This window comes from Harpia harpyja, chromosome 18 (genome assembly GCF_026419915.1).
Source record: "Harpia harpyja isolate bHarHar1 chromosome 18, bHarHar1 primary haplotype, whole genome shotgun sequence".
Taxonomy (NCBI): Eukaryota; Metazoa; Chordata; class Aves; order Accipitriformes; family Accipitridae; genus Harpia; species Harpia harpyja.
The window spans coordinates 1,458,178-1,484,891 of NC_068957.1; the positions used below are offsets into that span (position 1 = coordinate 1,458,178).

The 26,714-nt window shown below is 46.2% G+C and overlaps 1 protein-coding gene across 6 annotated transcripts in view; it reads right to left on the minus strand.

Annotated features, from left to right (window-relative positions):
• Positions 1–26,714, minus strand: part of ZNF185 (zinc finger protein 185 with LIM domain) — a 51,541-nt gene extending 24,827 nt beyond the window's left edge. For 5 of the 6 annotated variants that reach the window (XM_052813954.1, XM_052813959.1, XM_052813958.1 and 2 more), the window contains exons 1-11: positions 26,582–26,705; positions 11,289–11,365; positions 8,551–8,689; positions 7,929–7,988; positions 6,014–6,052; positions 5,315–5,389; positions 4,395–4,469; positions 3,554–3,634; positions 2,406–2,489; positions 1,175–1,213; positions 451–534 (exon numbers count right to left, since the gene is read on the minus strand). In XM_052813954.1, coding sequence (XP_052669914.1) covers positions 451–534; positions 1,175–1,213; positions 2,406–2,489; positions 3,554–3,634; positions 4,395–4,469; positions 5,315–5,389; positions 6,014–6,052; positions 7,929–7,988; positions 8,551–8,689; positions 11,289–11,313 — 701 coding nt within the window. In that variant the 5' untranslated portion in view covers positions 11,314–11,365; positions 26,582–26,705. Of the gene's footprint in view, positions 1–450; positions 535–1,174; positions 1,214–2,405; positions 2,490–3,553; positions 3,635–4,394; positions 4,470–5,314; positions 5,390–6,013; positions 6,053–7,928; positions 7,989–8,550; positions 8,690–11,288; positions 11,366–26,581 lie in introns of all 6 variants that reach the window. The other variant, XM_052813953.1, reaches the window with a different exon arrangement.

Here is a 26,714-nt window from a genome sequence, read left to right on the forward strand (position 1 = left end):
TGAGTTGTCTTTGCAGAAGTGCCGCCAGACTCATTCCTGTGGCATATAAGCACCTTGTGAAGACAGGACTGATTGGGCTGTGGAGTGTGATCAGGAGAGAGGCTCAGTGGCAGGTTTACACCGTACAACTCACATTAGAGTTGGCCTGTAGTTAAATGCAGTTTGTCACCCCCCAAGCTGGGTACTCTATGACACGCTGGCCCTGTCCCCATGCCTGCCCATTTGTGTCACCAAGTTAGCTGATGTCATATTTCACTTTGAATCTTTCCCTTTTTGCAAGAAAGAGGCAATCAGGATTTTCCGAGAAGTGTCTTTTGAAAAACCTCCATCTCTAGTTGTGTTCACATAGCTGCTACCTTGCAGACAAATGCAGTTATCTGCAAAGATGGCAAGACAGTGTGCCCTAAAATCCAAGACAGTCAACACACTACTCCAGGATTAGGTAAATACCTGTTGTCATCTGGTGTAAACCTGCATGAACCAGACACAGTTGGACTCCTCCTCTGCTGGCCTTCCTCTTCTTCTATCTCAATTCTTTCAAAAGGCAAAAAGAGAGCCAAATATCACATTGTTTCCTATTCTCCACTGCTAGCTAATCCAAGCAGTTTATTCTTGTTTTCCCTTAAGCTATGTTTCCCCTCTGTTTCCCCTAGAGGCAGATTCTTCCTGCTCCTCATACTGCCTGTGCTCTGCTACTGGTGAGCATCTCAACTGGCTGAATGAAGTGAGATCTTCAGCCCAAATCAGTGGCATTTTGCTGTCACAGTCGCTTTACCAATAGCATTAGCTGAATGCTTAAATTCCAGAGAGCGCCCTAGGTATCATTTCCCTATCACACCGACTGCTTTAGAAGTTAAATGCCTGAAGCCTGAAAAGTATTCACCCTGCTGGTTGGAGCCAGCCTTCCCTGAAAGACAAAAGGCAGGGAACGAGTCTCTCCTTGTTTCAGGTTGCCCATAACCCAAAGCATCATCAGTGCTGTATTCTCAGTGCTTATAACACCGTGGGCTCTCAAAAGCCAGCGTGATTCAACCCAGAGCATCTGTTTTAAGGGAAGTGTCCCTCCTCTGCTTTGAAACACCTGGGGATCTCCTATCCCAGCATTTAACAGTAGCCCTAGTACAGTACACAGATGCACAACCTCAGCAGTACTTCCAGAGGATCAGTGACCTACCTCTTGGCAAACAAGGGTGGAAATTCTTGTGTTGGACTGCTGTAAAGGAAGCATAAAGGCAACAGTTAGAAGTTTGGAGGTAAAGACACACCTTGGGCAGGGGCAGCACCCACAGAGTCTCTGACCCATAATTGACCCATATGGTGCAAGGCATCAAGAGGGCATGTAACACCATTTGGGGAGAGCTGACAGTGACCAGGTGTCTTAAACCTGTGCAAATTACAGAGCAGAGGAAATAAAAACAGGAAGAGCAGCTAGTTTTAACACGTGAAGTAATGAAGCTTCCCCAAAGGGCCTTTTTAATTTTACACTTTCCTGATGGCTGTTTTTCTTCCTGCATACAAACCTGCCTCCCTCCATACCACACGATACTCAGTGCACCAGAGGAACTAGCAGCCAGTGCAAACACCCTTAACATTCTTACAAATCTTATCCAAGCACTTCTCTGATTTTGGGGACAGCTGAGTGCTGCTGGTGCATCCCCTCCCTGCTTCCTCCCACACTAGCAACATCCTTACGCCTCATTGTGTCACCCTGAGTTATGTCAAGAGGAAAAGGATTTACAGTGAAAGCGAGCTGCAAAAAAGTCACTAACATGGCTCCTGGAAGATCAGAGACCTTGGAAATATGCTTTTTTTCCCCTCCCAGGAAAGAGATGGACAACAAAGCCTTGAACACCAGTAGCTCCCACACATCATTCACGTTCCTGTTACACATCCACACATTACCGTTAGGTTCTTTTTCCCCACAGAACTATTTTGAAGCTGAAACTAAGACCAGGATCTTGTAAATCTAGCTATTGTTCAAACATGACATAAAGGCAAACTCTGTGGCAAAAAGCTGATCCATATTGGATGCAGTTTATATTTGTTCTGGTTTTCCCCCTGCATGCAACAAAACTGGAGAGAGCAGTATTAAGAACTGAGTCTGAAAATTGAAGTCTTGATTGTGGGCCTCAGGGAACTGGGGACTATCATGGTTTTTCTCTTCCTGAAATTTCATCCCTCTCAGTAAGGAAGACTTCCCAAGACTCTTGGAGGATTTCCTCAATTCTGCAGAAACCTGCAGATATCCTTGGCACTTCTAGAGAGATGGCAGCTATGCCTTCTCCACTCATTGGAAAGGTACCATCACCTTCAGAGAGTCTTGGGTCAGGCCACCATCCCTGTGAGACCACCTTCAACAGCCTCTTCCCTGTCTCCTGCCCCACACTTGCAGGCTGAAAACTCACCCGTTGCTTTTCTTGGCCGCCGAGAGGACGTAAGCACGTTCCCTGCTGGCAGTGCGTCTAAGGACACTGTTGGCTGCCTCTGTCCTGAAAGGGAGGGAAGGGGTCACATTCTGCTCATGCTGTTAGTGGCTGCTGGCTGTAGCCTTGAGGATGCAAAAGGTGAACAAGCCAGTGGAGGCTTGTGCTAACCCTGACAGAGCTCCCGTGCTCTGGGGAGCAGAAATCCAGCCAGAACTAAGAGGAGTAACAATGGCTTATCTTTTTCTTTAGTATCATTCATGCTGGGACACAGCACCTTCACATGGATGTAAAGCGTCAGGCAAAAAAAAACAAAAACCAAAAAAAAACCCCAACCAAACTTCCTCTTCCAGGAGGGCAGAGGGAGTTCCCCTTTTCAAGACCTGGACTGTTGCAATATTGCATACCGCAGGACAAAAAAAATGGGACGCAGGCTTTGTGGCTGACATGCTACATGGACTGCACGTGGCTATACAGACATCAGTACCACCAGATGTACCAAGGGAGAAGTGCAGATCTCTGAAAGGATTTTTATTGGTTCGTCCCCAGTGGGCAAATTACCAAGTTTTCATTTGTAAAAGTCTTGTATCTGAGGAAAAGTACCTTCAGAAACTCAACTGAAAGCAACAAGGACACTGGCTGCATCAGACGCAGATCTACCACACAGACAAAACACATTCTAGTCCTGGTATGACAATGAGAGACCAGTCTGGATCTGGACTTAGATGCAAGCCCCCAAGTGGTCCAGACTCAAAGGCGCACATGTAGGCTGTGGGAGGTGGGCTTCTCCCTTTACTGCCAGCCTATTTGTACGTCTCTATCTTTTCACACAGACGCTACACAGCTGATGGATTCCACAACCCATTTCCAGCTGCCAAATTAATTGGGGTATGCTGTCAGGTTGAATCATGTCAGGCTTTTAATTATATTTTGTTGGGAGTGCAGTCGCCTGTGGGCATAGATACGCTCTGTGTAGAAATATCTGCTTATTATTATTTTATTGCAATCAGCCCTAATGGCTCAGCTGTAATCATCATCGAACTGACCCTCTCGGTAATGAACAGTTAAACTGAAGTAAGTCCACTTGTCACTGCCCCTGCAAGAAAAAGGTGGTTACCTGGAGGGCATACCTCTTTTTATGTTCATCTGGAGTAAAAGGCACATCCTCCTCATCCAAGTCCACTGATTTTTGTTTGACATTATACGGAGCTCTGAAATGGAAAGGGAAGGGGAGAGCCAGGGTAAGGGAACTGCCTCTGTAGACTGTTGCAGAGGTGGCACAAGCAAAACCCAAGGTAAATCCAAGGGCAGGCCATGTGGAAATGGGTTCAGACCCCAGAAGTGTTGCACACAAGTGTGGAAGACATTTGTATTTTTCATGCGCATTGGGGTGCACATAGAATAGAATAGAATAGAGTCATTTCGGGTGGAAAAGACCTTCAAGATCATCGAGTCCAACCATTAACCATGCCCCCTAAACCATGTCCTGAACATGTCCCCATAGGATTTTGTTTTCTTAGTATAGGGGTTTAAGCCTAGAGGCTGGTTCATAATAAATGCTCAGCTGCATTTCAGATTAGAGCCACAGTCTTTGACATGAATAGCTGTGTCAGAAATGTCAGCAGTGCTGTTCTGCCACAAGGCCCCTCCTTTCTCCTGGTTTCAGAAAGGCTAGCAATGCTGCAAACCAAGTCCCCAGGCTACATCCTCCAGTTTCTGCCTTAATTACTACCAAGTGATAAAATTCACTCCATACAAAGGCCATTACCAGTTCAAGGAAGGCCTTACGGCCCACACAGGCCTGGAGGTAGCACCAGGAACTGCTTCAGTTTCTAGCGAAAGCTCTGCAGTGCTCAGCTGATGAAGCCATGCCTGGCCAGGCATCCACGTGCAGGTGGCTTCATCACTGAGGCTCAGGTGCTGCTGAGCCTGTGCACAGACAGAAAGTGCTGCTCCCCTTTGCACACTCACAGTTTCTTGTAATCCTCAGTGGTCATCCTGTAGCCAGAGGAAGAACGGCACAGGCTGCGTCCCTTTGCGGCAGTGCTGCAGACGGCACAAATCACATCTGTTAACATGACCCTCCTGAGCTCTCACCCTTCGCCACCCTCTTCCCCAGGTGAGCTCATGCTCCCCATGATGGGGGAAAACAGGCTGATCCCAAAGATCCACTCTCTGAATTCAGGGAATGCTATTTAATTGAAGGGCAGCATTTGCCCTCTTTTCACAGCCTTGGACTAGGATTTGAGGTCTATATTGCTTCCCCAGGGCCACTGAGAGTTGTCAGAGCTGGTATGGGCATACCCTTCTGTGGGATGGTGCCACCCCGTCCCAGGATCAGCCAGTGAGGAGGAATAATACACCTTGTGGCATCATCCTTCTCCCCAGATGAACCAAAACGGGCAAAAATTGGGTTTCAAAAGGTTTTACTTGAGGTGCAACAAAGCATCTGCTTAGATCAGAGCCATGCTTAGATCTTACTTACTAGAATTAATGCAAGCGCCTCTCACAAGACAGGTTTCAAAAAAAAAAAGAAACCAAAACAAACCACACTAAAACCATCAAAAGGAGCATTACAGCTTTGCAAGGATTCCTTGTGATTTGTCCCCCCACTCAAAACTCTTTGACAAATTAAACGCAAACCCGTGAGTACTTTCATAGCCAACAGCCATCCTATGCTCTGGTGACAAAAATATGGAGTTTGATGCCTTGTCTTTTTCCCATGTCTGCTGAGTGGAGATGTTAAATGAACAGCCACATCTTCCAGCATTTAGTAGGGATTTAGTAGAGCTCAATGGAAGCCCACAAGCACTGGCCAAAGTAAGAGGATGACTAGAAATATGTACAATATTTAAAAGCTCATTTTCATGAAGACGACGACACACACGTACCTTTTTTGTGCTTCATTAGAAGATGAAGAATCTGGCACGGAAGACGTCTTATCGATGGTTCTTGTGAACACCCCTCTGGGGAGAAGAGAGACATGTTAAATCTTTTGCAGGACAGAGTTTGGAACTAAAATTAAGAGACTTGCAGCCACTCTTTGGCCTAACACTGTCTGTGTGTCCTGTCGGGAGGAAGGTGCTGGTTCAGGACACCAAGAATTAGAAGGTGCTTCCTTGGCAGAGTCATCCTGAGAAAAGTCCTATCTTCCTACTCCCTCGCTTTAGACAACACAGTAAAATCAGCTTGCACACAGGCTTGGGTATGGTACCACAGGGCTTGCCAACCTGTTCAGGATTATGGTGGCATCAGTCTCAGCCCATGTGTCAGAGGAAGCTGAAGCACACAAGCCCCATCACTGGTGCTGTGCTGATCACAAGGATGGTGGAACATTTTCATAGCACGATAACCCTTCCATGTGTGATCATTGTATCATAGAAAGGAGATCTGATTTTCTGTTAACACCACCATTAAACTACCTGTTAAACAAAATACTCAGGACTATGTTTTCACCAAGCTACTTCCTGAGCATTGTAAAGTTCCTAACTAATAGGAGGACCCAAGAGATAGTAATATTTTTCATGCTTGTTGCTCCTGATCTAGTTCTCCTTCCCCTACAGCCCAAATATATGCCACTCTATACCAACCTGATGAGGTAACCAGATTGAGGCTTGGAGGCAGAAGACCTGTGCAAAGAACAGACATTAGTGAATTAAGAAACATGGGGAAAAACAACAGCAGCAGCATGTGGCTGTCAAGCCAAAAATCTAGCTAAATGGGCCTTCAGTGATACCTGAGCTGCTGCACCAAAATTAACCTTGGAAGGATTCTTTAAAAATGAATAATCATCAGAACAAGCCCTATAAAAGATTTTTATGAGAGAAGTGAATTTTAGAGTTAGCCAATTAAAATTAGCCATGCTGACAGTGTTTTCTGGCTCAGAATTAAGTCCCCAGATTGATGGCACAGGGAGGGGGGGGAAATTAGATATAGTATAGATCCTGGCTGTTTTATCACAGGAAAATACCATCTTCACACTTAACTTCTTTGAGAGTCCATTCTCAGGAAGGGAATGTGGCATAGCTCCCCCAAAGGGAAAGGAAAGGGATACCATCAGGTGGGGATCTGGCCCTTGCACCAGGGCAGGAGGAAGTATCCCTGGAACCTGCTTCAAGCTGTCTTGGAGACATCTTCCTGAGAGCTAGGTGGGGACCAGGATGGGCCTCAAGGACCTGGTTCCCATCAAATGAGCTCAGACAGGCTCCCTTCACCCCTGCCCAGATAACACACCCTCTTTTCCTGTCGGTCCAGGTGCCCTTAGGATCACAAGTTAATTCAGTAAGAAAGCTCAGTAGGTCTCTGGTCTAACCTCCTCCTCCAAGCAGGGTCAGCAATCAGGACAGAGCTTAGCAGGAAGGCAGGTTTACACTGCCCATAACCATGTGCTTGAGGTGGCTGCCAAGCTCAGATTTTTCCAGTTGCCTTCACAGACACAGAAATGCAAACACTGCAGGCTTAGCCTAGCTCTGGAGTTCTCCAGATGGGATGAGCTGGAGGACAATGAGTGCTGAGTACAGCCCCAAGTTCTTTTTTCTGCAGTGTCCTCAGAGCAGGCACTGGCAGGGTGTAGCCCATCTCAGCCCCACTGCCTAGCTGTTCTCTGAGCACTGAGCTTTGAATGAGAGCTGCAAGGAAGCTGAGAAGTTGTCCAGCTCAGAGTATGAATGCCTGTCCTCACCTTGAAGTATAAACAGATCCTGAGTGTCCTGGACTCCCTGTCACTCACCTTCTGTCAACTTCAGGCCCTCACACATTTGTGTGAAGATGCCCCTTCAGATGCCACATTTCCAATGTCACAAACATCCCTGTTTTTACTTATCCTGTGCCTCATAAAGCACTATGCTGCAGAGGGAGGCAGAAAGAGGTAGGGCGCAGCAGGGAAACCATTCTGTCTAATTGCAACAAGAAGTGACAAGAGCTGGCACAGAAAAACGGAGAAGCAGGAGGAAACTGCTCACGGGAGAGGGCAATGCTCTCCCAGCAATGGCACTGCAGCTAGCAAAGAGCTCTCGCATATGACTAAGCCCTTTCCAACAGTTTTATATTTTAGGACAGTAGTCCTACAAGATCCTGGGTCCCTGAAGAGCCCTCATGCTTTGGCCCTGAAGCAAATTCAGCTCCCACACAGGGCTTCGCTGTCTCTGAGGAGCCCTCAGGCTTAGAGCATACAGTTGTTGCACCAGCACAGGAGCTGATGTGCACCAGTAATCCTGTGAAATCATAGGCTTGAAGGTATCCATTAATCTGCATTAAAGACATCAATCATCCATTCGTCCATCTGGACTTTACAGGAGATAAGCCATGCTCTCTACAAGGTGACAGTTTATAAGACATTATACTGAATGATGCAGGCTCTCCTCAAAGACTGTATTTTTCAACACAATCGCAGCAATGAGCAGGCCTGAGGGGGCGAAGAAAGAGCACACATTTGCCAGTGAAAGCACGCACCGACCCCATGAGATAACACAGAAGGGAAGCAACAGGATCAGTCCCCAAAATTACCTGTCGCTCTGGGGAGCAATAGGTGTTGAGGCTGGGGATCCCCCACTGGCCCGTCCAGACCTGAGTAAAGAGAAAACACAATGACATAATTAACTTCTGATCTTGCTGAGCTGCCTTGCTGAACATGGCAATGATGTTTTGGAGAGAGTTGTTAAGAGAAGGGCTTGGGTTTGTTTCTAATTAAAAAGAAGCTGGTGCAGATTGCGGTGTTCCCTGGTACAAGGGTGGCTGTGTGACACAGTCCTAGAGCTGCAGGGGGAGATGCAGACCCGGCTGTTTTATCGCTTAAACTCCCTCCCATCAAGGTCTGCCCCTTTGTTTGTCACTCTGGAGATGGTGAAACACAATCTGGCTTCAAAAAACTTTGGAGTTCTCCTAACATTTCAAATCCACCTGGGCTGCTGGATTCCTAGCTCCCAGGAAAGGCCATTCCTCAGCACTTCTTCCCAGCCTGTATTTATCAAAAATAAAGAGGAGTACTGCTTCCCTTTGGCAGTGCCGTTTCCTGGCATCATGGGGACCCTAAAACATGCTAGCAACACAGGCCAAAGAACAGAGTACTCATGGGAGGTTGAAAGACAGGGAAGGGAGAAGAGAAGCGTTCCTCAGTGGCCACACTTACAGCGGGCTGCTCTTCTTCTCATCCTCAGAGTCCGAGTTGTGGTGGTGGATCCAGCTCTTATCTCCTTTCAGGGTGGTGCGAACCTTCATCTGCTTAATGATCCTCCTGCGGTCTTCATCCGTGGGTGGAATGACACGTCCTAGAAGAGGCAGAGGGAAAGGAAGGAGAGAGAAGAAGGGTTGCTGAGAAAGGGCAAGAATTCACAGTGTCAGCAGGTGAGCCGGGGTAAATCTCAGAGAGCAGGGAGCACGAGTTTCCTTTCAGTCAGAGATTCAAACACTGAATGAGTCTTTTGCCACTTCTGATGAAAGATGGAAACAAGCTGTCATCCAAACTTCAGGATCAATTTACCCTGATGCATCACCTCCTCTATAGAGATTCATATAGTTTTTTCTCTCCTTTCAGAGGACTGTTTAACATTAATGAGTCATTTTCTCTCAGGAAGACCAAAGACATTCAGTGGGTGGTCTAATCATATATTTACAAAGCAGTGAGTTTCCTCTGGCATTTCCCATCACATCAGCTCTACCATAAGGCTTTTTTGGTTTGTGGGAGAGGATGATACATCTGGAGCATGAAGCTGAGCCAAGAGTTTGGTGTTAGAGGTAAGCCATAAAATGCAAACACCCAGCTGTCAGCTTTCTCTGGTGGCCTGTCAGAGTTGGAGGAGACACGTCCTTTGGTTCTCATTTCCACATTTCCATTACAAAGTTCAGTTTAAAAAAACATATTCTCAAACCATGTCTCCCTAATAGTGTGGTTCTGGCCCAGATCTGGAAACGTCCTGTCCTGTGTGGTCTCTCTTTTGCTGTCCAGCAGCAACTCTGCCACCATCCATCCTCATTCTGCTCCTTGTCTCTGTTCAGGCATTGAACCACAACTACATTCTCTGGTTGAGAAAGTCAGCAATGGCAATTCAAACATAAAATTAAAATGTAGGAAATTGCAGAAGGTCATGGATTAGGAGTTGCTAAGTCCTCCCAGTGGGAAAAAGATTGGGTGAAAAAAAGCACAGGTTAATGGGGAGAAGTATTAAAGCCAAAAATATTGGGAGCAGGAAGGGAAGGAGATGGGAGGCTGGGGAAGGGGGAACAGTATCTCACAAGGGAAGGAAATGTGCAGGTGACTGATGTGAAGGGCTTCAGTCATCCTTGAGTGCCAAAGTCCTGCTGGATCAAATTGATTGCAGCTGGATATTATTAAAAAAAAAAAAAAAAAAGGCATTTTAACTGGGAAATTCCCCATCTAGCATTTTCTTCTGATGGAAATAGCTGTTTTCCCATGGGGAAATTGTAAGATGAAGACCAGATAGGGGAAATCTCCTTTTCTATGTATTTCTGACTATCTTCCATCTTTTGCCATTTTGGAAATGACTGGTAAAGGCTGAAAACATCAAGCCAGCTCTCCTTGTCACGTTTGGGCCAATACAGCTCAGGGGTTCAGAGACACCAACAAGTTATTGCAGCTTTACAACTTCTTATCATCCAAGCCAAGAAGACTGCCTGCCTGCACACTCTCAGCCTGTGGCAAACATGAAATAATTCAATTTAGCTACCAGGAAAGGAGGGTCAGCTAAGTCTCTATATCTTGTGCTCATGATGGGCTAGAAGGCTGCCCAGGAATAGTTATCACTGAGTAGCTGACATGCAGTAAATTGATTAATCTCTGACACATGGTCATGTGCTTCAAGTATAAGTTATGTAGTAGGGGTAGGATTTTTACATTTTTTTTAAACAACTGGTCACATTGGATCATCTCTAAGGAAAACACAGCTATAGCAATGAAGAGCATGTCCTTCCTCACATGGAATTAGCAGTAGCAGTTAAAAGGCATAGTTATGCAGGGCCACATCTATGTTGGGGTGCAGTTTAGGGACCAGCAGTAACACTCTTCATGGGGAGCACCTGGAAAGGGAAGGGCTGCTTTTCTTAGCACTGAAACTGAAAATTAAATCTATTGCCTAATGGAAATACATAAGGCATTTCCACTCTTCTCCATATTACTGTTTCTTTCAGGTTACCTATGGATTTGGAAGCATCATCCCATCTATTCACATGTAAAGGTCCTGTGAACATCTGTTGCTTAAAAATTAAATCTCAGAGTCTGCCACAGAATTCTACAGCTTGGGCATGTTCCTGGGACAACTCCGAGCAACTTCTAGCCCCAGTATGATTTTTTCACACTCCTTTGACAATATGACATTATTAGGAGTTTATTAATAATAAAGGCAGTCTTCTCATTACTGTATGGATATTGCACATTGCACAAGGGTGGTCTCCAGCCCACAGACTTTTGGTTTTTATCTCTAGAAGAGGCAAGGGGATGTGGGTAGACAGAGATACAGGGAAGCCATCCTGGTCAACTGCTGCACTGGCTGCTAATTGCTGCTGTATTTTCAGTAGACATTTCAAATACAGAGAATTTTAAGGAGGGTCTTGAAAAGACAATAATATGGTAGTTTATTAGTCTTTTGCTCATCTCAAAACCTCAGCCAGGCTATAAGCTCTCCAGCTCCCTATGCCTTCACGGATACTGAAATTATAGCCAAATGCACGTAATTTTGGAGCTGCAGGTTGGAGCAGGTCCCAGATGAGGAAGAGGTGTCCTCTACCCTTGGACCCACTGCACTGGGGGAGTTGAGCAGAGACGTTAGAGCAGATACAACTGAGCAAAGAAGGCAAAGGAAAGCCATAAGAGTGGACAGACCCCCAACAGCTTGAGATGGGGAAAGGAATTACCTTTACTGACACCCAGGGACATCATGATTCTCAGAAGCTTCCTTCCCCTTCAGTTACTGTTTGAAGACAACAAGCTCCTGGAAGAAAATAAAAAGGGGAAAAGCAGAATAGTAGTTGAAGTTACGTGGAAGGGAGAGCACCACAACAGTGTCACAGCCACAGAGCCTGGAGGATGGGGAGACTGTGGCATATATACCAGCATTGTGATTTCTCCCCATGCCATGTATCTTCAGCATCAAGGATAGTAAAAATCAAATGGGTGTGCTCTCCACACCAGTAACTCTTCAGATTGGCCATGACATATGCATCCTTCCAGGTCTGGGAGGAAAGTGCTGGAGGAGACCTTGGCAAAAGTGCCCAGAGCCACTGAGGTGAGACAGACCTTCTGCAGTCTATAGAACTCAGAGCAGCTCAGGCTGCTTGGGTGAACCTTGGTATTTTTGTCAAGTGGGAGTACAACATAAGGGCTCTTGACAGACTTCAGTTGGCAGAGGTATCTGTTATTCCCCCAAGATGCAGCAGAGAACATCTTACTGCCTGTCTCAGAAGCAAGAGTTAGTTCTTGCTTCTGATGGCAGCTGGGCCCCTCCTTCAAATGACTGCAGTAAAGCAGCAAGAAGAAAATGCTGGATGTACAACCTTGGAGATGCTCTGAGATTAGGAATTTGCAGAGCACTGATTGTTTAGTGCTGTAGTTGAATCAAAAACAACCACAAACTAAAAGTCAGGAAAAAAACCTGGTTGTTTCAGATTCTGTCCAGACAATTACTTTTTTTTTTAATTTGTGAACAAACAAAAGCAAGCAAAACCCCTCAAAACGGACCCACTGTTTTGAGATTAGTATAACCCAGGTTAATTCAGCACCTGATTACATGTTTATAACAAATGTTTCTTTTCTTTTTTCACTCCCTAAAGTTTTTCATGCAAGCTGTGGGATGAGCGCTTGTTTCAGAGGAGAAAATCAAGGGCAACTTCCAGCTTTTACAGCCCTCCATTCTTTCTTTGCCAAAACTATCTGCTGAACCTGGATTCTTAAGTGACTATGCCATGCATTAATAAAAACGCCCAACCCTATTCGGGAGTCTGTGAATCTAAAATTAGGTTGTTATTATCTGCTGGTGGGCTTGTCCCTGCAATATTGCTGCAAAGCCACACGCCCATAAGGAATGCCGAGCGCTGATCTCATAGCATTGCTTCTTGGCAAAGTCTACTCCTTTGGCTTGTCTCAGCCGAAGATCTACCTACTGCACATCCACTCCTCATCCTGTTTGCACTGAGATCGTGAACAAGCTCTCTGCTATTACCCTAAGGCTCCCTCTCCCTTTTGCAAACACTCCCAAACATTAATTCAGCTTTCTCCATGAGCAGACAGCCCACCTCTTTTCTTATCCTTCCTAGATCCCCCTTCCCACGCAAATTCAATTGACTCTGCTATTTAGAAAGAAATGAAAACTGTAGCATTGTCCTAGATATCCACAAAGAGACTCTAAATACTTGGGTATCTTTATACTAAAGGTGGGAGACATGGCTGCAGTCTGCAGGAACACAGCTAACAGACCTGCAATCCTGCAACTTTGGGTTAAAAAGAAATCACAGCATCTTGGACCTGCACATAGAGAAGCCATGTGGCGTCATTACCTACATACAGTATCTGAGCAAGGCAGATTCAGACCACAGCTACCTTGCTGACTACAATTCAGAGGTGCATTTAGTACTCTCTTCTACTTATTAAACTCTTTCCTATTCCAGGACAAAATAAAGGTGAAGCAAATGGAGGATGAGAAATGGTGGAAACTAACTATGCCAAGAGTTTGATATGGCCCCGATCCAGGGCAAATCAGGGGCAAAAGTAGGTATAGGCTACATGTTGTCATATAATGGAGGTATTTGGAAGCTGGAGAGCTGTTACCTATCTAGCAGTGTAACTGAGAGGTGATTAGCCCCCCAGCACAGATCTGTTAGAGAAATAAACAGAGTTTTAGGAGCATGTAGAAAAGATTGTCAGGAAGGTCTGGAGTGAGGGCTGGAGCTCACAGAGGTGCAGGACTGAACTCCACTCCCAGTCACGCAGCGCAGCTCTGCCTGGCATGTACTGCAGGCATCACGTGCCAGCTCTGCAAGAAATGACATCTCCTATTGCTTAAACAGAAACTTTGCTTCTTACTCACACAATTCCCCTAGCAAATACACCCAAAAGGAAGGGAAGCCGCAAAGGGTGGCACTCGGCATGCATATAAAAATGTGCCAGAAACTATACATTGGCCAAGCCTTTTCCTCTGGCGCTGCCTTCCCTCTTCCCAGCTCACATCATCCTGGGAGGGACCGCAGCAAACACTGTCGTATGCCACTGATATTTCTAGCTTGACAAAAAGGCGTTGGAACATGCCGGTGGTGCTCACTGGGCTTGGCTTTGGGGGACTGGCAGATGTTTTCTGCCAGCCTGCTTTTTCCAGCTATAAATCATGCAATGGCAGCAGCAGTCCGTCTGGTCCAGGTCAGGCCCGCTGCAGCGCTGGATGGTATACCTGCACAGTGGGACCAACTGGGATGTCTACTACTCGACTGGCAGAAACCACTGGGGGTTAGAGCTGGCTGTCCTCCTGCCCCACACCATAACAAAGGAGTCCAGAATGAAGCTTTCAGAACATCTTCTGTGACAAGTGTAGAGGGGTGCAAAGATCATTCTGTGAGAGCTGGAGAGGAGTCAGTTCTTTGCTTCCTTGTAACATCATTTTCCCTCTTTCATTAATGGAGGCTACCAAGTGGCTATTTTTACCTTTCAGCTGAGGATCAAGGCAATACAGCTAAAGAAGATCACCAAAAGCTGAGTGGGTTCAGCAAGAAAAGACCAATTCAAGTACCCTATTTCTTGCCCATATTTTTTAAACACCTGCTGTAGGCTCCTGTTAGACATAGGATACTGGGCTTGGTAGTTTTGGGCTGATCTTATGTGTGCTTAGTGCCTGCTCAGTGACTAGAACACTAAAAGACAAATAAACCCAGGTTATAACATGAATTTTGCAGTTAGAGTAACTCAGCAATTCTCAGATGAGAAAAAAAAAAGCTCATTTTCTTGCTTTAATGCTAGCTGGCAGTGGTACCTGGCAGATAAACTGACATCTACAGATACCAAGATAGTAGCTGTGATGAAGAAACAAGACCAAGAGAGATACATGGGACCCACTAACCCAAACCAAAGACAGACAGATTGGCAAATTACTATCAGGAAAAATGCTCACATCTACCTCATAACTGTATTTGTCCATGTTTCGATATTCCAGCAGTTGGTGGTTAGAATAAGAAACAGTAGACATAGCTTATTGGGCTGCAACGGGCTGCAGTGGGACCACATCCCAGTCCATCTGCTCAAACTATACTGCTGTGCAGAAAGCAGCACAGGATTTATGCGGCCAGAGAGGATTAGCAAGGAGGTGTCTGGCTCTAGAGCACGGATAAAACACTCCTGGGAAAGAAAGTGCTTCTCACTGCTCCAAGGATGGCTTAGAAATTGAAACAGCTTCCCCTCTTCAGCAAAATTTGAGTTTAGGCTTCAACACCTGCTATAGGACCTCAAAACACCTTTCAAAACATTTTTGCCTTTATATTCAAATTTTTGTGCTTCTGCAGTGCAGTAAATGTCAAAGACCTCAGTTCTAGATCTGGAGGGGTGTCTTCAGCTGTTAACACTTGCCTACCATTATTCCCATGAAAGGCTGTGACAAGCCAACATGGAGCACTTCTGAAATCTTCCTTACCAAAATGTTGCTAGGGAATGTGTTTCTTCAAAAAGAGGCCTTTATGCTACTGGAACCTCCATGTGTAATGTTAAGTTACAAGGTCAAAAAGTGTTTTGGTTGGTATAGCTTATTTGGGAATTATTAGCTACAGCCATAGGATACAACAATTTCCTTTATTGGTACAGAAACAGATGCACTTGCCTAGTGCTGGAACAGACTGCAGCTGATCCCAATAGCTCTACTTCCCACCTGGAGAACAAGAACAGTATCTGCCACTTGAATGAAGCTTGGAGATCCGAACTCAGCAGTTGAGGGGAAAACAGTGATATTCAAAAAACTTCCCGTGGTCTGCAATTCCTCAGCTCTGAGCACCTCCAGACTTTGGATAAGACAAATGCTTTTTCTCCCAGTGGGTTAAGTCCCAGGCTTCACTGGAGTGGGCAATATTTCTGGAAGTTTTATGATCCAAAAGTAGTGTTCCGCCTTGTGAGAGTCATTTAGAAGCTGGGAGCCTGGCCCATGAGTTTGGGAGCAAAGAAAAACCTCTCTTCTGACAGCACTGAGGGATATCTGTGAATCTCTGGAGCTGGCTGTGAGCATGGTCTCCAGCTATACACCACTGCAGCTATCTTTTCAGGACAGATTCTCAAAAAAGCCCCAGAAGAAACCCCTTCCTAAACGCAAGATGCCAGAGACATGCCATTCCCTGGCTTCCTCTTGCCAACACAACTCAAACATTAGCCCAGCACCTGGCACTTGTGGCAAAATGGGAGATAAAAAGGAAGAACGCAGTTCAGATGACTCGCCATGGCCCAAAAATGATGCTTCAGAACAGGAAACATGGCAATGGATCCCTCTGTATTTTCGGCACTCCAAGTCCCCACGTCTACAGCATCCTATCGCTGACAGAGAGCACTCTGCATGCACAGGAACTTCCAGACCTGTAGCACCATGGAAACGTGTGTAGCACTGGAAAGGAGCATGACAGCAAACAACTCCCTTTTACTTGTATGCAAAGGTGGCTGTCCCCTGAAAACCTCTGGGATCCTATCTCCCTTCACCAACAAGCAGGTCTCAGATTTTGAGACACTAGATGAAAGACAAGCAGGTACAACTGAAGAGTTTTTAACCCTTCCCACACACAGCCCCCAACCATTTCTGTCCTTTGTTGTCCCACAGTCCTCTCTCCATCTCTCCACCACTGCAGAATCCCATTTTGTCTTTTTTTTTTTTAAACCCTATCCACACTGGCTTCCCCATCTCCGTAATCACCTGTTTCCATACACACAGCAGCAAACTCTAATCACCATGCTTACAAAATGTGGAGATCTCCACCTCTCATGTAGACCAAAACCTCTTCTGCCTCAAACTAGATCCATCCCTTCCCTCTTGCCTTATAGTTAGAAAATAAACTCTGCCAGGCTGGACACACCTTTTTGTCCTCTGTTTATTCATTGCCTAATAGAAAATGCTTCTGCTGTGTGACTAGGAACATCTTTATTATAAAAGGACATACAGTAAGTCACCAAGTCACTCTGATTTAGATACCAGAGCTGTTCAGGTATATATATTTTCTCCCAAACATTCACTACAAATATAAAATTTGAGGCAAAAAAAATTCGATTTAAATAAAAATACCTATTCCCTCCCTATTTATACAGAAGGTTTTGCTTCAGAAGTCCAGTGGGAGCCCTTCGGAGCCAACTGCCTCCTATTAAGTGTCTGCACACCACCAGTGCAATAGGCCCTTGATCCTAATTGGCACCCTTGGGTGTCATCGTTATGTAAATGAGCAATAATCCTTCTTCACTTCCTGATCCAAACCGTTATTGCAGGCTCTGTTGCACCATTAAGCATTGCCCAGTTTACTCCGAAATGGCTGCACTTTGAAGGATGATTCCCTTAACACACTTTCCCTGGACAACCTTACAGAGCTGCCTCAGCCTTAATGTTTGCAAAGTGCACTGGGATCCTGAAATAAATATGAGATTGGCTTGCAAAACTCCAGCTCTGAGAGGTGATCCCCCTCTGAAAACAGTCACAGAAAGTAAGGATTTGCATCTGGTTGCAGACAGATGGCCATTTATTTCCTTTGCTGCTGAGTAGCTTTGGGATGCACCTGTACCACAGGACTTCCCAGGTACCTGTTCAGGTTTGTGCTCCTGCCATGCCCTGACTCTTTACTGAAACAAAGCCAGTGCAGGCACTATATTTCTTCCCAGTTATATACTGATTTCCATGTAGACAGAGCCCTGGCACTTGGGCTTACAGGAATCTGTGGTGTATGACAGTAGGTCTTTTACCTGGACAGTGAGGGAGACAGGACCAACATGAACTTATGAGCATGACCAGCTAGAGAGACATCAAACAAGCAATAAAAAAACAACAAAAACCAGACTGACCATGGTGCCTAAACCTGCCTGTTGAAGTGACTCCTTCCTCAGCAGGGACAGCTGGGCATTGCTACAGGCAATACTTAAGACACAGGTACGTCCATCCATGACCTACCTATCAAATACAAAGTCTAGGAAAAATTTTGAGGTAGCATGAGGGACAGAATTCAGTTTCTCCTGCACCTTCTTACAGACTTCTCCTGAGCTAAAATCATTCAGATTTCATCTATTTTGAAAGGTCTGTGACTCACAGAGCCACGTGTGCTGTCCGTGCAGAGAACAACTGGGTGTAAATTCAAATACCACCTACCTTCGTACCAGTTCACAGTAATGTCTGTGGGTTGCAAACACTGGAGCACATGCAGTGCACAGACACTTAGACAAAGAATATGTATGCTGAATCCTTCCTGTGGCTTAATCTGTAGTTAGGCATAAATACATTATACTTTTCCTATTCTACATACTTCCTTTTCCTTTGGACTCAGTAGAGTCACTGCACGTTGGTATTTCTGCACACGCAGCTCTGAACAGATGTTTCAAATGGTACACCACACTGGGACTTGTGTTCTTCCAGCAAGCATTAAGAATATTTGGAGAGTGTTTTGGTTTTGTTGTTTTTTCTCCAAAAATAAGTATTTTTGGAGAAAAAAAAATAGACTGGTAAAAATGTGCCAATTTCACCACACTTTTTACCTTAAAACAAAATGAAGATGTAAGTGCTTCACTTGCAGAAGCACAGGGTTCGGTGAGAAACCCCTTAGCTGGGAACAGTAAGGGAAACCTGGGTAACCTCTAAGAGCTGTCACAGTAAGCTCCAATCCCAGTGATGCTGGACTCAGGGGTTATTAACACCTGTGACCATGAGAAACAAACCCCAGACCTGGTGAGCAAACGCACCTAACTGCAAAAGACCCCTCATGGGCTGAATCAAACCAGCTACTGAATTTCTGAAAAAATAGCTTCACAAAAGCCCGTCTGCGTAACAAGGTTTAATGGGAGGTAACAGAATCAAAGTGATTCTGTTTCCCAGGATAAATGCCTAAAGTAGTTTTCATCTTCTGATCCTTAAAACCCCCAGGGTCCTGTGGACAGCTTACAAGAACAAGCCCTTACTGAAAATAAGTCTGGAAAGGCTACAGCCAGGATGTTTAGTCCTCAAGCAGTGAAAGTGTGCATAGCAAATGCAGTGTGCAGACTGGAAAAAGCTGGGGCGGGGGGGGGAAACCCACAGGTTCACTCTCTAAGGAAGAGCTCTGAGCCATTCAGTGAGTGACTGGGAGCCTGTTACAGAGAGGCAGCCACTGTTGTAAGAGGGGTTAACTCCTGACAGCCTTAGCGTGAGGAAAGGAAAACCAAGTCCCCAGGTGCCATCTGAGTCTATTTATTAAAGAGGATAAAAGAAGAGGCCCAACACGCTACTCAGTGCTGCACGCAGCCCAAAGAAAACACCTGCCTCTTTGTTGAGAGGTGCTGACGTGGCCAGCGTCAGCAAGCGGAGCTGGTGGCATCGCCCATCTTGGCTCCCAGAGCAGGTTTGTGTCCTGCACAAAGGAGTATTTTAAGGGTCTTGAATCATGCCCCGCTGCTGGCAGGTAGGGAGGGGGCATTCGTCTCCCCTCTCCGTAATCTGCTTTTTCAGTATTGCATTGCAATGTTAAGAGGAGTGAGAAATCAGCGAGTTATGGGCCTACTCATTTCTCAAGCATCATTAGGAATGGGCAAAAGATGGAGGATTTTTTATTCGCTGCGCGTTTCCAGCATAGAAGAAGGTTGTCTGGTTTGACAAGAGAACACAGCTTTCAGCAAACAGAAAAATTCAGACTAGATCATGACAAATTGGCCAAAGGATTTAGTTACATGTTATGCTGCTATATAGGTTTTAAACAAAATTAAATGAAAACTGAGGATAAAAACCCACATTGTTTCAAAACATAAAATGAAAATGTTTCATTACAAAAGGCTTAAGTCAGCCTTTTGTTTCGGGTTTTAACTTCATTTTTCCTGGGAACAAAAACTTAGTGAAATTTGTATGTATTTTTGAAAGGGTTCAGTGTTGCTAATTCTGAGGAAAAAAAAAAAAAAGAAATGTGCAAGTCTAACCACAGAGCTGTATCAGGTTCATCACTGCCAGTCCAAGTTCACAAGGCAAAGCAGCTGCCAGCTACAGCCTCCCCAAAGTGCTCCAAATGTCTCCTTTACCATGATTCTAGCCAAAAAAACAACCTGAAAGCCCCTGAGAAGACCCTTCCCTTATTAAAATTCATCAAATGCTCTACCAACAACCCAAGCTTTGAATTCAGAGTATATCTTCAGGTGATCCTAAGGACATACCTGCTTCAATGCAGCTGGCCTCCACCCTACTCCTCCGATGCATGCATCTCCCTGCCACCCTCTGCTCTTAAGCAAGAGGTGAAGCTTTATCCTTGCTACAGGAGTGTTGTTCTCCTCCCAGCTGCTGGCTGGGAGAAGCACATCATGGGAGTGTTTTGCAGGAATACCCAGTGGTGGCCTGCTTGTGCCCTCATTAGTGCCTGTGGTGAAATCCCACCCTGGGACAGTCTGTTGAAACTTGGATCTTCTGTACCTGCTTCACACCCAACACTGGATGCCAGGTGAGCAGAGGGGCAAGCATGGACCATTCAACCCTTTATCTCAGCGTACCACTCCAAAATGGGATCCTGCTACAACAGGATAAACAGACAACTCTGCTCTTCCAAACCTTCCACCTTGCCCTCTTGGATGTTTCCAGGGTGGATCATAACAGCAGAGAAACAGGGTCAACTGAAACTGCCACCAATGCCTTGGTCCTACATGGGGGAGAAGCGACACACTGGCCCCTGGACAGAGCAATTTTTAAATTCATCTCCTCTCCCCAAGTTCTCAAGAGCCCTTTATGAGTCAGGATCTGACCAGCTTCCAGGCAATTAAACCCAAATTGCCTCTCCCCTCCCTGCGATAGCAGGTCTCAGGTATGTAGCACAGGTGGAGATACGTGCTGGGTATGCTGGAGAAGGTGAGGTTGATCACCTGAGTGATATTACTGGGAGAACCTCTGTTGAGAAGCCAGGTTTCCTTCTCCATCAGCTATGCAGGGCTGATTTCAGGGAATAGCAGGGATGAATTTGGCCTGGTTATGACAGTTTACAATCTCCTTAATTTTGCAGAGCACTTCACAAGCCAGAGGGATCTCTAGGCCTGTCCTCCTCACCCCTTCTTGCTTCTCTCTCCAGCCCTTCCCTATAAGCAGCACCAAGATAGAGGAAACTGGGTGCCCATCCCTGAGCAATACAAATACATGACAGCTAGATACTCTTTCTGGTATTTGAAATAATCTGTGATTTACAGTCCAGCTCAGACTCATGTTTCTAGTACAATATGGCCAAAACACTCTCCCTGCAAGTCCCTCAACCTATATGCTGGCTGATTGCAACTAGTGCTCAGCTTTCAAATGCTAACCTCTGGAATATAATACTGGGATGTCTCAGGCAAAGAAGACCCATAAAAATGGGTGTTAGGATGGCTAAATTCCTGCTGACAAAGCATCCAACATGAGCACCCCAGCACAAGAAATAAATGTTCTGCCTGCGCAGGACCAAAATACTATTAGACCGTGTCCTGAGACTGCATGCTTCAAATGGAGCTGCTAGCTAAATCCATGCTAACTACTTACACAAAAGCCCTGATTTTCAAAGGCACTGAGCACCACCAAGTCCCTTTGACAAGCATGGCCCTCAAAATCACGTGCAGGTTATGCCCACCTCTGGGAACCCCTGGGGTGCACAAGCAGCTTTGCTACAGAGCTAGACAGGCAGACAGCCCTCACTTTGGAGTCAATCTGCTGACTGCAGGCAGGAAGGGCACGGTGCCTGCCAATACGCTGCCTCCCACTGAAGACACTAACTATGAAGATCCTCATCACCTGAATGAAAGCAATTACAAGCTCTTTAACAAGGAAAGGGGAGCTGAAACCTTGTTTAGGTTTTAATCTTCAGGGCGCGTCCGTCTGCGGGCAGCCAGCCAGCTCAGCTCTCCCTCTGTGCGCTCCTGGGTGCTGCAGTGGTCCCTGCCCTGTCTCGGGTATTTCAATGCACTTTGAGTTTTTAAAGCAGCTTCAAGGTATGCCGCTGCTGCTGATGGGATAGAGAGTCTCTGTCTCTCAGCAGCGCTTCAGAAAGCAGCTCCTGGTGAAAACCCTCACCCTGCCAGGCAAGCAGGCAGCTGTGCTACTTGAAACTAGCTAAAGAGCTCAGTTTGGTTGCTCAGGGCCAGGTGATATACACATGCGACCACAACAGTGGGCACCGTCATCAGTGGTACCAGCAGAGGAGCTGAGAGATGGCTCTGGCACCACGAACTCTGCTCTTAGCCGGGAATGATTCCTACAGATCACAGCCCATGGGCTGAACATGGGAGTAACTACAGCTGTGCTCTTGTCTGTCCCTATGGCCACCTTCCTCCTCAAGGCCACAGAGGCTGCAGCTGGCAGAGGGAGACGGTGCTTGCCCACTCATACAGTCCTCTGCGAAGGAGCCGATACCGAATACAGCCAGACCAGCACTCTTTGCTAATAAAATCTTCAAGTGCCTGAAATCAGCAGCCCATCACTTAATTGGGAATGATTCTGCTTTCCATGTAAGCCACTTAAAAAGATGTAATTATACCCCAGGAGATGAAACACTTACTATTCTTTAAAAGCTGACTGCAGCTCCTATTACCTGCAAACACACAGAAGAAAAACCTGCCAGCCATCCTCCTTTTTGATGGCTCAACTGCAACTTTAAAATGTTAATAACAATTTTTTAGCCTGCTGTTGTCAGGAGTTTGTAGGGCACTTGTGGTAATAGCCCCCTTACACCTAATAGCCACCTTGCCCTCCGTTCATCTTGGTGATGAGCTGGATCCGACGTTGGACCTAGTTCTGAGGACTAAATGAATGCCCTGGGAAAGGAAGCAGAGCTGCTTTGATCCTGTAAATACGGCTTTCCTGGAGAGCGCCACAGGGTGCCTTTAGACTCCTGAACTGTCCTCACAGCCCAGGCCAGCCACCGAGTTCATGTTACAGCACTCCTGTTCCCAGTGCCTCACTCCCCGGTCTCAGGACGGGATCTCCCTTTGATGTCTGGGGCACCAGGCTCACTTTACTGTGCTGGTTCCTGCGAGAGCTGCACAGTGAGATGCTCTGTGCCAGGAAATGCTGTATCAGTCAGATCCTTTCTGGACAGGTACCCCACAGCTGACCCATGCACTGCTGCCTTCCCTAGTCCATGCAACAGGGAGTTAAACTCTTGGTGCCTCAATAGAAAGATCATTAACAGATTACAGACTGTGTCCTAAACCGGCGTTACTTTCTTTCAGTCCAAAGCCCACATGGCATTGCTTATGCGACCGACTGTACAGCAATCCTGTCCCACCGACAGTGATCCAGGGCCTGCAGCCAGCAGCTCTGGGCTCTGCTGCCTGCTAGCAGAGACTACCCATGCTGTCACACTGCTTTCCAAGGAGCTCTCACGTGCTCCTCCTGTTCCTGGGTAGAAGCACAAAACTCATTTCACCAGCTAGGAACTTGTGTACTAATGGAGGACTTGGCCAGCAACCTGAATGCTGGCCCTCTGCCGCAAACAGGACTGAGGTCAGTCATGCAGAAGAATACCCTGGTTTAATGATAATTGATGCCTATTCTGACCTTCACAGTCCTCAAATTAAAATGTATTTAAAGCTTGCAAAAGGTTTGAACCTTCTTCATTTGAACCTCCCAAGCTCTGCTGCGAATTTTGTCATCTAGACCTAAATCAGGGTCCGAGTCCCTACTCTCCAGCCCATAAAGTGAAAGGTGGGACCTTGGTTTAACACTCAGCAGATCAAGCCCAACTTTTACAAACCCACGGGAAGGAAAGCCAGGGAGAGAAAGCTTCCCCACGTAGGTTACATGCAGCCATGAGACACCCTGCCCCAGAAAGGCAGTATTCAGGTTGCAGGATTGCTAATCTCGATCTGTGCACTGTCAGACTGCCCTCCAGTGATCTGGATTAGGCGTGGGCACATACTTGCATGTCTCTGGCATTAGCCAGAGCACACAATGCAAACTTTGTGCCAATGTTATGCTTTTATGTCAGCTGTTACCTGATCTGCTCTGAAGTAAGAGCAGTGCAGATAGACTGTACCTGATCTAGCATAAACCCTGCCAGAGCAAAGTTAACCCTTTAAATTCATTTCAGCAAGTTTGAACTGGTAAAGGAAGTTTATGCTGGATTAGCACTTTGTGCCCAGTGGCTGTGACATTTTTGAGCCAGCATTCTTAAAACCAGATTTATTTCACCTTTGACCTCTGATTTGAATGACATCCCGTCCCTGGGAAGGATGGACACTTCCATCCCACCGTCTGTGCTTGGGGAAATGAGTGGCAACAGCAATTAAACTTCAGGCTTCACGCTGTGAACTCACAACCTGCAATTTAGGATCTCATCCCACCTCATGCATGCAGGTGGGTGAATGTGTGCAGGTGGCTGAATGTGTTTGAACTGGGAGGTTGTCAGGCAGTCTCTGAAAGTCCAGACCCACAGCCTGAGGCACACTCCAGGACTTGGACCGAGCCTCAATGCAAATCACAGATAGTGTCTGGCTCAGTGTTAGGAGCAACTGGATGGCTGTGGGCTTTCAAATGGAGATAAACTCATGCATAACCACGGAAAGGTTTATAATGCTAAATCCCAGCTGAATGGTCATCCATACAAACCATACAGGCAGGGTGATGAGTCCTCAGATTTTAGACAATGCTTAGCTTCTCTGAAGGACCAGCTTTTTACTCTTGCTTTCCCCCTTTTCCATGCAGTGACTATTTAACACTGATACTGTTACATACACACTTGGTGATATTTAAGAAGCACCAGGAGATTTTTCTAAAGTCAAGCTTGCAAATGATTAGGAATGCAATAGTTGAAGCAGTCCAGGCAACCTTAAATCAACCCTTCTACGCTCATGCAATACAATAGTTCATCGCTACCTTGTCCAGCGCGTGCAGAGACACTCTAAGGAGAAGCCAGGCTACAAGAGGAGGCTCTTTTCTGCAGGAACCACTGCTAGAGGTGTTTGAGGAATCAGGTGTCAGCTGGAGAGGAGGATGGGTGGTTACTCCATTGCAGGTGACTTTTTATGCCTCTGCCACAGTTATTCCATGATGCTAGTCAAATAATTTAAACTGCATCATGGTCATTGAACTGCATGCCCACCTTTTCCAGGGTGTCCGATATGACCTTGAGTATGAGTCACAGAAGCACCGAGCACTTGCAGCTGCAACAGAGCCTGGCTGGCTGTGCAGGATCTCTGTGAAGAGCCTCAGGCTCAGGCTGGCACCAAGGTTCCTCAGGATCTTGGTCACCACTACCTGGGGACAGTGAACGCCTCTTCTTCCCAAGCATGGGGAAAAGAGAGATGAAAACCTGCAATTGCCTGCACAGAACTCGTTAATACGAGAAACGCAGACACATTTCAGCTGTGTCTGAGACAACAGCTGTAAAGCTACAAATGCACCATTATAATTTCTTTTAATTCACTTGCAACCACATACCCCACAAAAAAAAAAAAAAATTTCAATCCGACCAGAAGAAGTTGGCAAAGACATGAGCTATTGAAGTCAGGAAAGTGTGGCATAAACTTAATTAGAGCAGCATGCAAACCTGCCTATCCCAAGAGATCATCTTGGAGCCCTGTTGTGCTAGGAGCTGTACAAACCTACACAGCATGACCACCCTCAAACACAAAAATTCACTGCTGTTACTGCCAAAAATTACTAGATCATTTTTCACTATTCTGGGTATACAGTTTCATTACTCTAATTACAAGGCATTAATTCCTAATTGCTCAACTAATTTCTGTATTTGAAAAGGAAGAAGGATGTAAAGGATGTTTACCGCACCCACATGCCATTGACCTTAAGCCTTGATGTCTAAAGATGAAAGCAAGTAGGAAGGAAAAGGTTTGGTTTGCTTTCAAAGGCAGAGCTTTGTATTTGTATCACAGACCCACAAACAGAGCAGGAGAGAAAATCTCATTGAAGCTTCATGACATCACAGAGATGGTACAAAGTTTTGCCAAGAAAAAACAATGTTTTTGTAAAAGAAAACTAAAATCCGTCATTTGTAGAAATTGAGTTTTCCAATTAAAACACGATAAATTTGGGGGAACAAATTTAATGCTTTTTCTTTGGCTGGATTAATAAAATCAACTAGCCTAAGTACAACGTCCTGATCAATCTGATGGGGGAGGACATCTCTGCTCCCCAGCTCATGGTGGAGCAACCAGTCCCGCTGAATCCAGCTCGTCCTCCTGTTAGAGGTTTGTCCTGGAGCAGCCAAGGACAGAGCAGAGGGGTGGGGATGGGGAAACGGAGAAGGCCTTCACCAAGCTTGGAGGTAGGATGAAGCAAGGACTGAGGGAGGTGCTCATCCTCTGTACTAGCTTTACCACTCCCATCCCTTCCTTTCCAGGGTGCTGATTTCACTCTGATTCAGAGAGAAACAAAACAAGGCAGAGAAGGAGAGAGAGAAAACTCTCCATCTGCACCCCTCTCCATTCCACACGGGTCCTGGAGAGGTGGGGTTGGAGAGGCAGAAAGTGGTGCAGCTTACTCCAAGCCTCTCAAGAGGCTGTCAAGGGTCACAAGCTCAAATTTTACCTGTGTTGTTTGGGCTCTGCTCACTCCTGCCTACACACAGACTTTTCCCCAGTTAGCTCACTGCCATGCCCTCTGCTCTACCTAGTAAATTAAGAAGGGGACACATTTTAGAAAGACGTGGGGCAATGGGCAGGGAGGGAACTCAGTGATCAGACAGGAGCAAGCAACAAAGATCCACACCCAAACCTCCCCTCTTCGGCCTCATCTGTGTACTTGTACTAACACCATCCCTGTAGTACTCAAGTACCATTTTAGATCCACACTTTGGTCCAACACACTACAGAAAAGAGCTTCATTTCCCCATGCAGGAGGAGGATTTAAGGTATCAGTTCAAGTCTCCCTCATCCCCACATCAGCAGGTTAGGAAAGGACAGCCCTCCTCTTCCTCCTCCTCCCCAGGCAGAGAGAGCAGGTGAAGCACGGAGAGAAGGAAGCAGCACGCCAGCTGCCTTCTGCAAGGCTCAGAGGACCAGCCTCCCTGCCCAGCCCTACCTGCAGAGGCTCCTCAGCTGCGGCTTCTCCCCAAAAGACTGATGCAGAGCAGTCTGCAAGCAATCTCCCGGCACTTTTGCCCCCCAAGGGCTCGCAGCAGATATCTCCGATCCTCCCTGGCAGCAAAGGCGGC